General features: G+C 39.9%; 1 protein-coding gene across 12 annotated transcripts in view; it reads left to right on the top strand.

Moving 5' to 3' along the window:
* OSBPL8 (oxysterol binding protein like 8) overlaps positions 1–16,874 on the top strand; it is a 193,644-nt gene that overhangs the window by 127,293 nt on the left and 49,477 nt on the right. For 10 of the 12 annotated variants that reach the window (XR_012156740.1, XM_073327724.1, XM_073327730.1 and 7 more), the window contains 3 exons: positions 6,757–6,837; positions 8,757–8,858; positions 10,431–10,634. Coding sequence is in view for 11 of the 12 variants with exons in the window: in XM_073327724.1 (XP_073183825.1) it covers positions 6,757–6,837; positions 8,757–8,858; positions 10,431–10,634 (387 nt within the window). In the remaining variant the exon portion in view is untranslated. Of the gene's footprint in view, positions 1–4,534; positions 4,683–6,756; positions 6,838–8,756; positions 8,859–10,430; positions 10,635–16,874 lie in introns of all 12 variants that reach the window. The other 2 variants (XM_073327729.1, XM_073327722.1) reach the window with 2 other exon arrangements.

The following is a 16,874-nucleotide window of genomic DNA, read 5'->3' on the forward strand; positions in this document are numbered from 1 at the left end:
AATACTTGCCATTCCAGGCTTGTATGCTGCCACCACCCAAATGCAAAAAAAAAAAAAAAAAACCAAACAACCTTGGACCCAGGAAGGAACACTTGGGAATTCCTCCCTGTGGGGTACCCTCAAGCCCTTACACACACACACACACACACACACACTGAGCAGGGGGAAAAAAGGGAAATTAGCTGTAGCCACCAACCGACATATGCACAAACCTCTTAGGACACCAAAAATCCAATCCTGTTTTTAAAAAGGTAAATTTTATTTAAAAAAAGAAAGGGCGGGGAGGGGAGAAAATACATCTGGAACTTAGGCTTTTGCTAGATTTTAAAAGAGCAATTCCAAAAATTAAGCAGACAAACTAGCTTTCTTGGAGGTTCAGCTTAACGGTTACAAGCAAACAAAAGCATCAGGGGTTAGCACAGAGGAGATCCACAAGCCAAAATAAGAAATAAACCCGATAGCATCTAATTAAATATTCCCTATCCAAATTATTTTTTCTAAGTATGGAAGATACTTTTTCATACCTGTTTCAAACCTTACACAGCATTCCTGCTTATAGCATTGCTGCTCCGAGTCCCTCCAGCCCAGAGAACAACAGACCAAGGGAAAATTTATTTCCCAATTTACAAAAGTTCTAGCCTTCCCATTGTCTCTTTTGGTCAGGTGCCCACTTTTTTTTTCTTTACCTGGGGGACTTTTTAACCCTTTACAGGTAAAGCAAGTAGAAAACAGCTGTCGAGGGATTTTACAGCTAACTGGCTGCCTGGGTGTCCATCAAAGGGAGCTACCTCCCACCCCCTCTTTATCACACAGATACTTTAAGTTTATAGGCTATGGCTGCAGAAATCTTACATATGAAAAACCTATACTTGTAGAGACTGGTGCAATATGAGGAAATTTTTATTTGTGTTGCTTTGTGACCCCCTAACTTTGCTGTTCACATCCATGCTACAACTTCTTGATTGGGGTCTAAGTGTCTAATATGTAGGTCTGCCTTTGGTGATCCTTGTGTATTTGGTGGCACATGAAGTTTTAATGTGGAATAATGGCCTTCAGTATCTTTCTAATCAACAGTCTGTAATGTATATCTTTCTGTGTGGTTATAAAGAAGGCCACATTTTGCACAACATCTGTATGAACAAGAGTAAAGAACTACTGTTTGGTCACTGAATTGAATTGATTTGTTTTTATAGATGAGATTGTCGGACAGTTTTTTCTCAAGGCATCTCTACAAGGACAAAGTGAAAGCTGTTTAGGTACCTTAACTGAACGTTTCTATTCAATGGCAAAAAAAAAACCTGTTAACACAGGGTTAAGGTTGCTTGGTAGATGTCGACTCCGTGCAGAACGTTGAGTTGAGGGAAAATTCAAACTTCTGAAAACAAGGAAATTCACAGTTAAGGTTGCCATGCAACTTTAACTCTGCCCTTTTTCGATAAATGTAGGAGCTCTTCGCCAACTTTTTTACTGTCCATTCACAGTCACCCACTAGATTCCATCTAACATTATTAAAGGGAAAATAGGTTGCCCACATTACCTTCTGTCTCTCCCTCTGGAGTTGGCAGTAGCCAAGGGAATTATTTGGATACACTGTAGGTGCAGCCAGTATGTTAACTGCATTTTCTGCTTTTCAAAAGTTTGAGATGTCCTCGACATTCTGCAAGGGACCACATACCACCAAGCAACCTTTTAACTGCAGCAGCAGTTCAAAAAAGCTAACCGTGTTAGGAACCATTAGGAAAGAGAGAGATAATAGGACAGAAAATATCATAATGCCACTATATAATACACCCACACCTTGAATACCGCGTGCAGTTCTGCTCTCTCCATCTCAGAAATGCTTTTGAACTGGAAAAAGTACTGAGAGGGCAACAAAACTGAGTAGGGGTATGAAACAGCTTCTGCATAAGGAGAGATTAAAAAGACTGGGACTGGTCAGTTTAGAAAAGAGATGACTAAGGGAGGGATATGATAGAGGTGTATAAAATCAGGAATAGTGTGGAGAAAGTGAATAAGGAAATGTTATTTACCCCTTCACATAATACGAGAAGCAGGGTTCACCCAATTAAATTAATAGGCAGCAGGTTTAAAAAAACATAAGGAGATATTTCTTCACACAACATACAGTCCACCTGTTGAACTCATTGCCAAGGGATATTGTGACGGCCAAAAGTATAACTGGATTCGAAAAAGAATTGGATATGTTCATGGAGGATAGGTCCAGCAATGGCTGTTTTGCCAAGATAATTGCCCTGTTCTGTTCATTCCTTCTGAAGCATCTGGCACTGACCCCTGTCGGAAGACAGGACAGTGGTCTATATGGACAATTGGTCTAATGCAGTATGGCCGTTCTTGTGTTCTTAACCATCACTCTGTATTAACGTAGGTATTTGCCATTGAATAGAAACTCACAGTCCAGGCACCCAAACAGTGCCAAACTACTATAATAACAGACAGTCCCTACCTCAACAAGCTCACAGTCTAAGGCGTGGTCTACACTCGACAGTTTGGTTGACGTAAGGCAGCTTACGTCAACCTAATTATGTCAGTGTACATACTATATCCTTGTCCCGCCGATGTAAGTAGCCAACTACACCGACATAACTCCACCTCCACGAGAGGCGTAGCACTTATGTCTGATTTTCCACAAAGACTTTAATTACATTCCCCAAAATAAAATTGCCAGGACTCTCAAACTGCAGCAACCTCCAGCCACTCATTTCAAAACTTTTTGTTTTAGGTGTGGGTTTTTGATTAACTTATCAAAATTAAGTTAGTTATATTAACTGAAGGGTGAGTTCACAGTCATCAGTCTCAACGAGGTCTGTGATTAATCTAATGATTAGTACCTATCAGTTTACTAACACAAGTCACCAGAAGGAAAGAGGATTTTTTGGCAGGGAGTCTGTAACTTGGGAACCTCTTGGTTGAATGACCTCCTACTTCAGTCATTAGCGCTACCCCACTTCCTCATGAGGCAGACCAAATTTAAAAGCAATCAAAATAACCATTCGGATTTTAGAGCACTCACAAGAGTTGAGGTTTAAAGCATATAAACTGGTGGGAATGAAAACCCTCTAGCTCAGCGGTTCTCAAACTGTGGGTCAGAATCCCAAAGTGGGTCGTGACCCCATTTTAATGGGGTCTCTAGGGTTGGCGTTAGACTTGCCCTGAGGCTGAAGCCGAAGCTAAGGCCCCCCTCCCCTGCCCAGGGCTACCTGGGGCTGAAGACGGGGCTTGGGCTCAGGCTTCAGTTCCCCCTCCCAGGGTCATGTAGTAATTTTTGTTGTCAAAGGGGGTCGCAGTACAATGAAGTTTGAGAACCACTGAATAGCTGTTTTCTCTGTATTGATACATGCACACTGCAGAAACCACACGTTTTCTTAAATACTGTTCTCAGTTTGGGTTGTCAAAGGTTTAGTGGGGTTCCATGCACGCGACTCTTCTGACCTGCATCATAATCATAGTTTGATCTCTAGCTCTGGGGAAGGGGTAGAAACTTTTTGGAAAATGGCTGTTTTTTCAAGGCTTATCTCTGGAATCCCTGGCTCAAATGACCCTGCCCCCCTGCTGAGGTGCACAGAAATGTTCAATTACTTCAAAGAAGTCTAAGCATATAGTTTTTAGAGGATTTAGGAAGGTCGACCTTTAAACAGAATTTGTGACACAGCCTTAACTGTCATGCTTCTATTGCCTACTATATTATCTACATCACCCTGATCCAGTGGCTTTATAGCCTATTTACACTGGAAGAAAAGAGCAATTTGTGGGAGAGAATAGGACTTGAGTATTTACTCATAGATTATCCTCTGTAAGGAGGATACCCTGTATTCTTCATGCAAAAACAAAAGGTTGTTTAAACTGAAAAATTCAGTGCAACCTTAACTATGGAGCTGTTATGGAATTTCCATAATCATCTTGCAGGTATTACCTTTTTAAAAAACAAAAAACTTTTTGCCTTGGTGTAGTATTCTGTGGTCACTAATTCCTGTCTCCCAGTCCAACTGCTCTGAAGCTGATGGAAAAGACTTGGAATTCGGTGATGTCATAGTTGAGAAGGCTGGACCATGTCAGCTTTTGTTCAGTCTTTAAGCTCTGACTCCTATTGTTTTGCATCTGAAGCAATCCAGTCATTCAATTCTAGTCCACACTCAGGTTGTACTGGTCGGGGAAAGGGGAAAATATACTTGGTCGTTATCCAGCTCCTTTATGATGACAACAGCTGGTTGGTCCTGAAGCTTCTGAGCCCTCTTTCTATTCAGTGGTTTTTTTTGAACTGAGATTCTTTAATTTATAATTTAACTAAATTACTGATCTTTGATTATTAATCCAATTTATTTTTTCATCTTTCCATTTTAGGTTCTTACTCTTGTTTTCCGTCCCATAACTTTAGTCTTTCTGTCCTTTCCAGTTACTATCTTATCTGGAAGTCTGTACAGCTGAAATGAGGAGATGAAAGATGTTTTCTTTCCCCCATTAACACCTCTTTTTCCACCTTCAGTTTTGCAGTAACTGTTTGCCTGACTTTTGATAGGAATCAACAGCTCCCTAGACCTCAGGATAAGCTTTCAGAGATACAACTGGCTGTCCCAGCTACAAAGGCTAAGTGGTAGCCCTTTTATCTAAGCATGGACTGGACCAGCAGTGATGATGAAAGTTACTCACGACCCAGTACAAGGAAGGTACAGCATGTACCTCACTAGGAGTTGCAGTTGGCTCTTTTACAATGTTTTCTGTTTAAAATGTTTTCTCCTGTCATTTTTTATAAGTGAATTTAGTGCTTGGGAAAGGTGCTGGGTTGACATCCCTAGAGTTCAAAGTCTTCCATTTATTTACTGAACAAGTTTCCCATAGGCAGTTTCATCACAATGCCTTTCTAACGAACTTCAACTCTTGCATGGAGACCAAGGTTTCATAGTTCTAGGATTAATGTGCACTCGTGTGGGATCCCATGCACATACTTATATTTCAGATAGCATTAGATTCCTTTTAACAGGCAAACTGAAAACTTCGAAGTATTATTTCGGGTTGTGTTCCATTACCCCTTGCCTTTTGGATTCTCTTGGGTCATCTCTCCACAAATGCTTGAAACAGAGTAATTATTTCTTTCCCTTCATCCAATGCAATGAAAGTACTTGAATCCTTATGACTTAATAGACCAAGGATTCACATGTCCAGTTGTGTATTTAGAGTTTCAACCTAAATTTTATTTTGTTCTGAACAGGCTTCTAATATGAAATGAACAGTGCTCCCTTCACTCATTATCCCAAATGTAGGGAATCTCCATACTTGCACATTTTAGACTCAATCATTTCTAAATGTTTCAGAAGGAAACTTTTTGTGAATAAACTTTGTTTTGGAATTTGAGATTTGAAAATGGAAAGCTGGCTATTTGAAAGGCTAAATAGATTAAGAGGTTGCTTTCAGAAAATTGTCCTCTAATTTGTACTGGCAGCAAGGAGGCTAGCATTGGTACCCGGGCATTTTGCTACAAAAGCAACTCTTATCAATCAGGGTTGTTTCAGTGCATAAAGAAATAGAACTCTTTTAAATTTATTTTTGGGTTGGTAGGAGATAACTACTGAACAATTCCCAGTGGTGATTCATGGGATTGCAATAGTAATGACAAGTGATAAATTGTAACATCACAGCAGACTTTCCTTACAGATGGCCAGTTGCCAGTCTTTGGCTGGAGCAGTCTGTGTCCTCTTCCAGTTCCCTTTCAGCTAGTGGGCAACAGATAAAAAGAAACAATCTTTGAATCTTTAAAGACATGACCCCCCCAAAAAAAATCATGTCAGCACATTGCCTTGAATGAGGACTCAGGTTTTATAAGCAACCTTTAATCCCACTCTCCAGTCCGGTGGCACGTGGGTACTCTGCTGAGATATCTTGATCTTCTGGAGTTTGTAGGAGAGGAGAAAGCAGTGACTGAACTCTTCTTGAGCAATCATAGTCCACTGACTCATGGAACAGATTTAAGTCTAGTCTAGTCTGAAGAGGTTGCATGATTCCTTTCATGGATTAGGGGGTAAGTGCCTAAATAGCAGCTGGCACAGAAGGAGTTGTCAGGTTATGGGTGTCGAATATTGAAGAGTTGAGCTCCTCCCAATTTTAAATTCCTATGGTCCATCTTTCAGCCAAACAGAGCATTAAAAAACCAAAAAGTAAAAAACAAGAAGAAAACCATTCAGCCATAGACAACTTGTGTCTGCCAAAGTGTGTGTGTGTGCAGGGGCGGGGCAGATTTTGGGCAACCGACTTCAGCAGTGTTACTGAGTATGCTCTGTCTGTGTGAACATGCTCAGTACAAGCCATATAGAAAATGGATGGGGGGAGGGAAGAGAATGTGACCCCTCATCTCCCCTCTTCTTTCTCTTCCACACCCACCCCCCCAGTTCATCTCTGGTAAAACAATTCAAAACTAATCACGTTTGGAACATCCGAAGAGTTCCTTAGCCACAGATTGCACATGCAACAAATTTACTAAATGTAGTTGAGCTGCTTCTGGAGGATTCACTTGCAGGCTCCTTCAGTCCTTAAAGTAATTGACAAAAGTATAACTCTGTAAATAGTTTTTGCATGAACAAGGTTGTGAGAAATTGATTTTTATTGAAGGAAATGAAGACAGTAGAAACCTATAGAAATATCTGTGCACATCGCTGATTATTTTTTTTTGTCTGAGTGAAGCATTTTCCTAATGTGTCCACGTATCTATCAACAATACTTACTTATTCTATATATTATAAATTTCAGTCTGAATCCAAGCTTTTCAATGGCTCTGATAAGGACATCTCCTCTACTTCAAGCAAGCTCACAAAAAAGGAGTCTCTTAAGGTGTGTCACTTTCCAAAATAATGTATTAACAACCTGTATTTGACCAGCCAAGCCACCTTCCAGTCAGACCTCAGAAGCTAAATAGGGCTAAGACCTCTCAGGTAGAGCCTTGCACGGGGCTATTTTTTTAAATCCAGCTCCCATCCTGTCCCACAATACCCACTCCCTCATTTTCTTGCATTTTTTATTCCGCTCCCATCTGCAAAAACCTTAGATCCTGAAAAAGAGACAAATTCCCCCATGCTACTAAAAAAAAAAATTGATTAATATATTGTGTATATATAAATGAAATTCAGACACAATTTTTACCACTAAAAGTATAAAACAAATATTGCTTAAACCATGTAAAAACTACTTTTAACTTCTGTCATAGTAAACATCAAATCTCTTTCTATCCCTTGCTTAAATTTAAGTATTAAAACCTTTATTTTAAAAAAAAGAAAAATATGCTTTACATTGCTGAAATTCTGTTTGACAAACTGATGAGAGATTGTGTTTTTTTCTGCAAATTACTGCAGTCTGTTGGGGTTTTTTTATGTGCATCCAATCCTGCCCTCAACAAATTACAGTTTACCTGCTCCCACTATTATGGCAGTGGGTCCTTTGGGACCTGTGGGATCCCAATACCGCTGCTGTGCTCTACTCTAAAGAATATCTAGGGCCATTGCCTCACGATGATGCTAAGGTGACTTTGTGTTTCTGTTGTGCAGTCTTTAGGACCCATTTTACATATGGAATAGTGCCACTTGTTGAATCACCAACACTGTCTTGTGGTACCTATGTTTTCCTTGTTGGGGTTTCCTCCATAGACTGAGAAGATCAGACCCTACAAAGTTTAAAATCACTGCTAGAGGTGTTTAGTACAGAATTTTTCAGCGTGGGGTAGAAAACAAAAAATCTTGGGGGGGAAAAAAGTCTGGTTTGATTTGAACCCAAAACAATTTTTTTCCTAACTTTTCATCAAATTGAAATCTTAGATTTGTTTTGAATCAACCAAAACATTGTCAACTTGAAAATAATTTTTTTCTGTACTCTGTTTTGAGTTTTTGTTTCAATTTGGTTGTGTGGATGTGTCACCCCTTTTTTTAATAAATTTGGCCAAATTTTGAAATTGAACTGTCCATTTTGAAATGAAAAGTCAAAACAAAATGGTCCAAGATGAAACATTTCAAAATGGTCAGAAAAGAAACGTTTCAACTCTTGAACTTTTTTTTCAACTGAAACTATTTGCCAAATTTCAAATAGTTTTGGGTCCTGAAAAATGCAATGATGAAAAAGCAATTTATTGAAGAAACTTTACCCAACTCTTGAGGTGTTATAGTCACAGACCTTAAAGTGATCGGCCACCATGAGAGGAAAATGGCATCACTGAATTTCTACTGCAATAAATAAATAAATAACAAGTAAATACTTTCATATCTGTCTTTCATTATTTTTCAATTCAATGGACATTTAACCATGCATACCTCTCCTAAACCCAGAATCTGCACAATTGTGCTAGTGTATGAGAACTTGAAATTGACTACTAATTGATTACAAATAAAAGTGAAACTGTGACTGGTCTACTTGCCTTCCTGATAAGGAGCAATGAAATAAACAATAACATTGTTAAAAATAAGTGATTTCAGTTATTTTAAAAAATTAAATTTTAAGATGATATTTGTAACATTTTTTTAAATTTAATATTAGAAGTGACTTGTCTTGAAACTGAGCACGGAAAAGTCTTGTGTGTTCAAGACAAACATTCTTCCCCATTTTAAAGCTGCTTCTTTGACTATATTATTACAGGTTGAGCTTTACACCTTACAATTTTCCTGAGTTTTTGTTAATTGCAATGGGTTTTTGTTTTTATTGCTCTGACTTGCTTTTTCCCTGTGATTTAAAATAGTTTTACCATCTTGTATATTTGTTATTTACAGGTTCAAAAGAAAAATTACAGAGAAGAGAAGAAGAGAGCTACGAAAGAATTGCTTAGCACAATCACAGACCCATCAGTTATTGTTATGGCTGACTGGCTGAAGGTCAGAGCTTGAGTGTGAAATCTGAGTTGAAGTTTTAGTAATTAATGATTAATGTTTAATGCTGATTAATGTTTTTCAACTAGCAGAGCATCTATTAATTGCAACCCAGAGACTCCATGCTTGAGTCCTAGGGGATAACTGAGGAACCTGGCTGTTACTTACTGCAGTCACCATAGTGATATTGACCTAATATGTACAGCAACTAATTTAAAAAACTAGTTGGGGTTATGGGTTTTTTGTACTTGTGATTTTATACTTGATCATAGAGAATTCCTTAATTTGTTAGAAGTCACAAAAGGAAGGTCAGTCATCTTAGGTATTTTAACACAGGTTCCTTCTTGCATATCTCTTCCTCTTTTTTCTCTTTCCTCCCATATGAAATAGCTATAATCCTAGAATTTTATTTCCATAGAAGGGATGAGATGTTCATCTGTCCCAAACAGTGGGCAGTACCACCAGCAACAGAGGATTGCAAAAGCAGTGTGGGTACATTTACAGAGATTAAACTAAATGGCTTATCCATAAGAGGTAATATTTATCCTGCTCATGGAAAAGCCTTACTAAATAGAATGATTAAATCAATACTGTGGAGGTCAACAAATTAGTGTTTGTTCAGCCTGATAAGGAGGAATAAATTCTAGAGTGACCAGAACTTAATCACAAACATCCATACCCCAGACATTCAAATCCAAGAAACCTAAGAACTCGTGGTGATGCACAAGAGGAGGTGCTCTCTCAGATAGCCAGTGATCCCACCCAAATCTGGAATTTTTATATATCTATAGATTGGTTGTTAACACCTTGATTTCCATTTCAAAATCAAGTATCAAGTATTAAGAACTCTGAGAACTGCTATGACCTACCATCGCTAACGATATATCTACACAACAAAGAAAAACCTATTGCTGGCCAGCGCCAGCCCACTTGGGCAGGGGCTGCAGGGCAATTTCGTTGCTGTGTAGATTTCTGGATTCAGGCTAGAGCCCAGGCTCTAGGACCCTCTGAGGTGGAAGAGTTCCAGAGCTCGGGCTCCATCCTGAGCCCAGAAGTCTACACAGCAACGAAACAGCCCTGCAGCCCGAGCCTGAGCCGGTTGGCATGGGCCAGCAATGGGTTTTTCTTGGCTGGGTAGATGCACCCTAAGGAGGCAATTGCATTCTGCACCAATTGTATCTTCTGAGTTGCATTCATAGTAATTCTACCCATATGTCATGAATAATATTGCTAATGGTAAAATACGCTTCGGCTGTGGACACTCCTGGGGAATCCAGAAGGAATCAGGGATCCAGAAGTATTTCCAGATTTTGAACCAATGTGTACATCACTTGCATAACAAGGGTAATATTCACCGGCCCTGGAAGGAGGAATCTGCATCTTAACATATTTCTGCCACAAGGAAGTACAGAACACTGTTGTAGAATCAACAGACTTACTTTATTTTGGGTAAAACTATCAATTGACTTAGATTCAATTTTCCTGTCAGCAGGAGGGGGATGACTTTGATATTTATTTGTGACTTCGATATTTATTTTTAATTGTGATGAACTAAACCCAATTGTTAATATTTTGTAGATTCGTGGTACATTGAAAAGCTGGACCAAACTGTGGTGTGTGCTGAAACCAGGAGTATTGCTCATTTACAAAACCCCCCAAAATGGCCAGTGGGTGGGAACAGTGCTCCTGAATGCTTGTGAACTCATTGAGCGGCCTTCCAAAAAAGATGGCTTTTGTTTCAAACTTTTCCATCCCTTGGAGCAGTCCATCTGGGCTGTTAAGGTTAGTGAACATCCATTCTTGAAGACATTGCAGAATGTGTCTGTGTTCTCAGCATTGAGTAGAAGCAGCCTTACACATAAGAGGCACTACGCTTTTCTATATAGTCAGCAGTGTTTTGTCTTCTAGCTATTCTTAACTTAATTCTGTGTTAATACAGTGTCTACTGCTGTACTTTTCATCCAAAAAAGTAACGATGTGACCTCTGTAATTTATACTGTGTAGCTCACATGTTGGTTACATGAACAGATTAATCTTTTAGGAAGTCCTTAGCAATAAATAGGATGCTATAATCTTTGCTGAAGAGCATACAGTGTGTTTCATGTAATGTGTCTTGCTGAAAAGTCTTTCATTCAATATTTGTAAATAGCTATTTCATTTCTTTAGATTTGATGCTTGAGTAAATTAATAACTTCATACAAAAGCACTTGTTTTAATTGCTTTTGTGCACAGCAGTAATGATGGTGACCTTGTAGGCATTTGAAGCTTATACATGATTCTGTATCTTGAAACGTGGTGGTGATGGTTATTTGAACAGTAGAATTCCATTTATCCGACCCTCCCTTAACAAGCTCTCCACGTTTACCAAACAGCTTGGACTGGAGGACCAGAAGCGGGCAATCTCTCCTGTGACCACTAGATTGTGCATCGTCACATTTTCCCATTCTCTGTTTTATCCAAAGTTTTGATGGTCTGATCTGGCCCTCGTCAGCTGTATTACCTTACCTCCTAACAGCCCTAATAATGGATGATGAATTTATTATACTCTCTGCATTCTACATCTGATACAAGATGCTAAGTACCTGTATAGCTGTTCCATGTCCTATCTCATCAGTGATGGAGAATGGTAACTTCCTTCTTCATTAAGATCAGGCAATTAAAGTAATAATCACCTGACATTTATTCAGAGGAACTATTGTCTGTTTGGAATCTTATCTCTTCTTAGTATGAAATACTCAAAATATTAGGGGTTTTTTTAATTGGTTGTAGATTTACTATAGTCTAAAACCACTTCAGAAGAGTTTTTTACCCTACTGATTTTTCATTGTCAGTTTGCTGTGTACTCATTTCCTCCATTCCTTTCCTAGCGATGTGTATTTTGTGGTTAATGTGACTTAAAAGTTCAATACTTTATTAACCTAATTCATGAAGGTTGTTAACAGCTGTTTGACTAGGGTGACCTAGCTCTGCAGAAGATGGCAAATCAGTCTTAGGCTGAGATCTGTATAAATCAAGGCTATATTTCCTAATTGCTTGAACGTTATTAAAGGTAGGTCAAATTTTAAACCAGAATAAGTCAATATTGTCCATTTTAAATGTACTGAGGGCTATTGAGGCATTTGTTTATTCTGGTGTGGCTATGTATAGTAGAGAATTATTAGTCTTAGTTAGAAGTCCTTGTTAAAACGATGTCTTCTTCCCTGTCCTGTCCCCCAGTCAGTAACAGCAATCCGCTAGTGAAACTGTAGATCCTGTGGGAGGCAAACTTTCATAAGGATAGCCGCAGGTAACTTTACTCTCCAATAAACTTTCACCATTAGGCTCACAAGAGAAAAAGCTTGTTTTTCAACAAAGAACAAGAACATAAGAATGTCTGTACTGGGTCAGACCAAAGGTCTATCTAGCCCAATATCTGTCTTCCGACAGTGGCCAATGCCAGGTGCTTCAGAGGGAATGAACAGAACAGGAAATCATCAAGTGATCTATCTCCTATTGCCCATTGCCACCTTCTGGCAAACAGAGGCTAGGGACCCCATCTCAGCCCATCCTGGCTAATAGCTATTGATGGACTTATCCTGAATTTATCTAGGGTTTTTTGAACCCTGTTGTAGTCTTGGCCTTCACAACATCCTCTGGCAAAGAGTTCCACAGGTTGACTGTGCATTGTGTGAAGAAATACTTCCTTTTGTTTGTTTTAAACCTGCTGCCTCTTAATTTCATTTGGTGACCCCTAGTTCTTGTGTTATAAGGAGTAAATAACACTTCACACCAGTCATGATTTTGTAGACCTCTCTCATATCCCCCCTTAGTCGTCTCTTTTCCAACCTGAAATATCCCAGTTTTATTAATCTCTCCGCATTTGGCAGCCATTCCATACCCCCTAATAATTTTTGTTGCCCTTTTCTGAACCTTTTCCAATTCCAATACATCTTTTTTGAGATGGGGCGACCATATCTGCACACAGTATTCAACATGTGGGCATACCATGGATTTGTATAGAGGCAATATAATAATTTCTGTCCTATCTATCCCTTTTTGAATGATTCCCAACATTCTGTTAGCTTTTTTGACTGCTGCTGCACACTGAGTGGATGTTTTCAGAGAACTATCCACAATGACTCCAAGATCTCTTTCATGAGTGGTAACAACTAATTTAGACCCCGTCATTTTATATATATAGTTGAGATTATTTTTTCCACTGTGCATTTACTTTGTATTTATCAACATTGAATTTCATCTGCTATTTTGTTGCCCAGTCACTCAGTTCTGTGTAGCTCTTCGCAGTCTGCTTTGGATTTAACTATCTTGAGTAGTTTTGTATCATCTGCAAATTTTGCAACCTCATTGTTTACCCCTTTTCCCCCAGATCATTTATGAATATGTTGAACAGTACTGGCCCCAGTACACACTCCTGGGGGACACAACTATTTACCATTCTCCATTCTGAAAACTGATCATTTATGCCTACCCTCTGTTTCCTGTCTTTTAACCAGTTACTGATCCAGGAGAGGACCTTCCCTCTTATCCCATGACAGCTTACTTTGCTTAAGAGTCTTTGGAGAGGGACCTTGTCAAGACTTGTTCACACCCAATCTGAAGAGACACCACCACTCAGAACTATGTACACAAGATGTATAAAGGTACTGCAGAAGTCAGCTTTTCCCTGAGCGCACTTATCATAGTGTCTGGTTCCTCCGTCTGGCTGACTGTGCATGACTTTCTGTAGTAGTCTGGGGCCAGTCGCTTATCATGCTCCCTTGATGTTATGCTCTTCCAGTCTACAGTGTATAACCAGTAGTACCCACTCTGCTGTGTTTAAACCACTTGAAGAAGATGACAGTGATTTTTAGAAGCTATCATATGGAACAGCCAGTGTTAAAGAAACAATGTACACAGGCTAGTGCTGGTCCCAACCATAGCCAGGAATTTCTCAACTCTTATTACAGAGATTAAAAGCAAGAACTGTCCCCCAAGGGAAAGTCCTCAGAATTGAGACAAAAGGTATTGGTGGGTCTATGAAGAGTATATTTGGAAAGAAGGACATTTTAAGATAGGGGGTTAAGTCAGACTGTGAAAGAAACCATACAGTTTTTTATGTAGGAGGAGCTGTCAATCCTCCAAGTATAGATCACCACAGATCCAAGATGAATTAATAGGCAGCAGGTTTAAAACAAATAAAAGGAAGTATTTCTTCACACGACTCACAGTCAACCTGAGGAACTCCTTGCCAGAGGATGTTGTGAAGGCCAAGACCATAACAGGTTCAAAAAAGAACTAGATAAATTCATGGAGAATAGGTCCATCAATGGCTATTAGCCAGGATGGGCAGGAATGGTGTCCCTAGCCTCTGTTTGCCAGAAGCTGGGAATGAGCGACAGGGGACAGATCACTTGATGATTACCTGTTGTGTTCATTCGCTCTGGGGCACCTGGCATTGGCCACTGTCGGAAGACAGGATACTGGGCTAGATGGATCTTGGTCTGATCCAGCAAGGCCGTTCTTATGTTCTTACGTTCCACTCTGGTTTACACATGTGCATCAGGCACCCAGAGCCGGAGAATTTGTAAGTAATGTCCATTGGGTCACACATGCACCCTGGCTAACCTCGTGCCTCTGTCTGAGGGGATATAGGATGGGGCAGACGAATGGTCTCTCCTGTTACTTCTCACCACCTCATGATCTGCGTCAGAACCTCCAGTGTCTGTAGCTTCAGCATCATCCTAAAAAATAAGAATTAGATTTAGCTTTGTAAATAATTTTAACAATTTTTACAGTTTATGATAGAGTTTGCATCCCTACCTCCTCTAAAACCCTCTTCAAAAGCGCCTCAGGGGCCACTGTCACGAGAATATTCTCAAACAAGAGATGGACTCCCTTTTGGGACAGGAAGTGATAGAACACCTGCCTCCTCAATACCAAGGGAACAGGTTTTACTCGACTTACTTCCTGGTACCCAAAAAAAGGGTGGTTGGAGACCAATCCTCGACCACTGCCATTTCAATCACATCGTTTGCAAACTCAGATTTCACATGGTCATGTTGGCATCTGTAATCCCATGTTTAGAAAAGGACATGTGGTTTACAGTTCTTGAAGTGAAAGATACCTACTCTTCCATAGACATTCATCCCACTCATAGATACTTCCTCAGATTCATGGTGGTCTGACAATTTTCAGTACAGAGTGCTGCCTTTTAGCATAACAGTTGCCCCCAGAGTCTTTACCAAGGTGTTCTTGAGAGTAGCAGCTTATGTCAGAGATTGTGGTCTCATTATCTTCCCCTACCTCGAGGACTGGCTCCTTGTTGCCAAGTCACTCCAGGAAGCCTATGAGTTAACTTCTAGGATGCTGCACTTCCTCTCCTCACTGGGAGTCCTTATAAACGGCAAGAAATCTGTTCTCGCCCCCACACAATCTTTGGACTTCATCGTGGCCACCTTGAATTTTATCATTGCAAGAGCATATTTGCCCCAGGAAAGGTTCCAGATCGTGAACAATATATCATAGCTCAGATCAGATACCTCTCATCAGGTATATGTGGGCATCCTCGTATACCTTCCTCTCTGGACGGGACCATTATTACAGATGCATACCTATTTGGTTGGGGAGCTCACATGAACAGCTGCATAGCACAAGGTACTTGGACGTCTTGATAATCCAGGATGCACGTCAATATCCTGAAGTTGCGAACAGTCTGGAAAGCATGCGAAGCCATTCTTCCATTCAACTGTGCTCATCTTGTCCTTATAATGTTATGACTATTTTCTACATCAACAAGCAGAGGGGAGCAAGATCCATCTCCCTGTGTGCAGAAGCGGTCAGTCTTTTGGAACTGGTGTGTCAGCAATAGAATCACCCTATCAGCAGCCTACCTGCAGCAGACATTTTGTAGTCCACCATGATTGGGAACTCCATAACTTGGTATTGCACAATATTTTCGCTCTATGGGGAACCCCAACTAGGGATCTGTTTGCTTCTCAAATGAACAAGAAATGCATTACATATTGCTCCAGAAGAGCCCTGGGTCACTACTATGACATTACATCTCATATTCATCCTAGAAATAATATTATGATATAATTGTGATGCATTTTATACAAGATGGGTCATATAAGGTGTCATTGGAAAAGTTATGATTATCCTATTTGTACGCATGTATCATTTTTGTAGCTGAAGTTATGAATATTGACTATGTATCTGTATTTCAAATGTAGTTACACCTGGGCGATGCCCACTAGGCAAGATGCTTTCAGTCTAGATAGCTGGTTGGGAAGGGCTTATTCCGGGTAATGAATCATAAGGGAAAACAATAGGCCTTAGGAGAAACTTATCTCCCACCTGGTGAGCCTTCCTGAGAAGGCTCCAGACAGCCTGTAAATAATGACAGGTTTCAGAGTAACAGCCGTGTTAGTCTGTATTCGCAAAAAGAAAAGGAGTACTTGTGGCACCTTAGAGACTAACCAATTTATTTGAGTATAAGCTTTCGTGAGCTACAGCTCACTTATGCATCCGATGAAGTGAGCTGTAGCTCACGAAAGCTTATGCTCAAATAAATTGGTTCGTCTCTAAGGTGCCACAAGTACTCCTTTTCTTTTTCCTGTAAATAATGGCTGCTATGACTCTACAAGGGCATATGACCAGGCCACATGACTCTGAACTCTCTTTTGGAGTGTCTGTATTTTTCAACACACTTGTCTGGGAACTGGTTTTGGGACAAAGGGTTCCCGCCATGTACTAAAGCTATATAAGGCATGGAGTGACATCATCGGTTGTTCTTCACTCCCCATGCAAGAGGACTCCTGGAAACAGCTGAGGAACTGGAGGAAGTGCTGGACCAAGGCTAAAGGGATTTCTAGCCTGTGTATGTAAAACCTGGGGATTCCAAGCTGTAAATCAAGTGCAGCTTGTACTTTGAGAATCTGCCAGCCTGCTTGTATCATCAGTCAGGGTGAGAGATTAATTCAAATACTATTTTTCTAGTATGTTAAACCTAGTTTGTGTTTTTGTTTATTTACTAGGTAATCT

The sequence above is a fragment of the Lepidochelys kempii genome, chromosome 1 (assembly GCF_965140265.1).
Source record: "Lepidochelys kempii isolate rLepKem1 chromosome 1, rLepKem1.hap2, whole genome shotgun sequence".
NCBI lineage: Eukaryota > Metazoa > Chordata > Testudines > Cheloniidae > Lepidochelys > Lepidochelys kempii.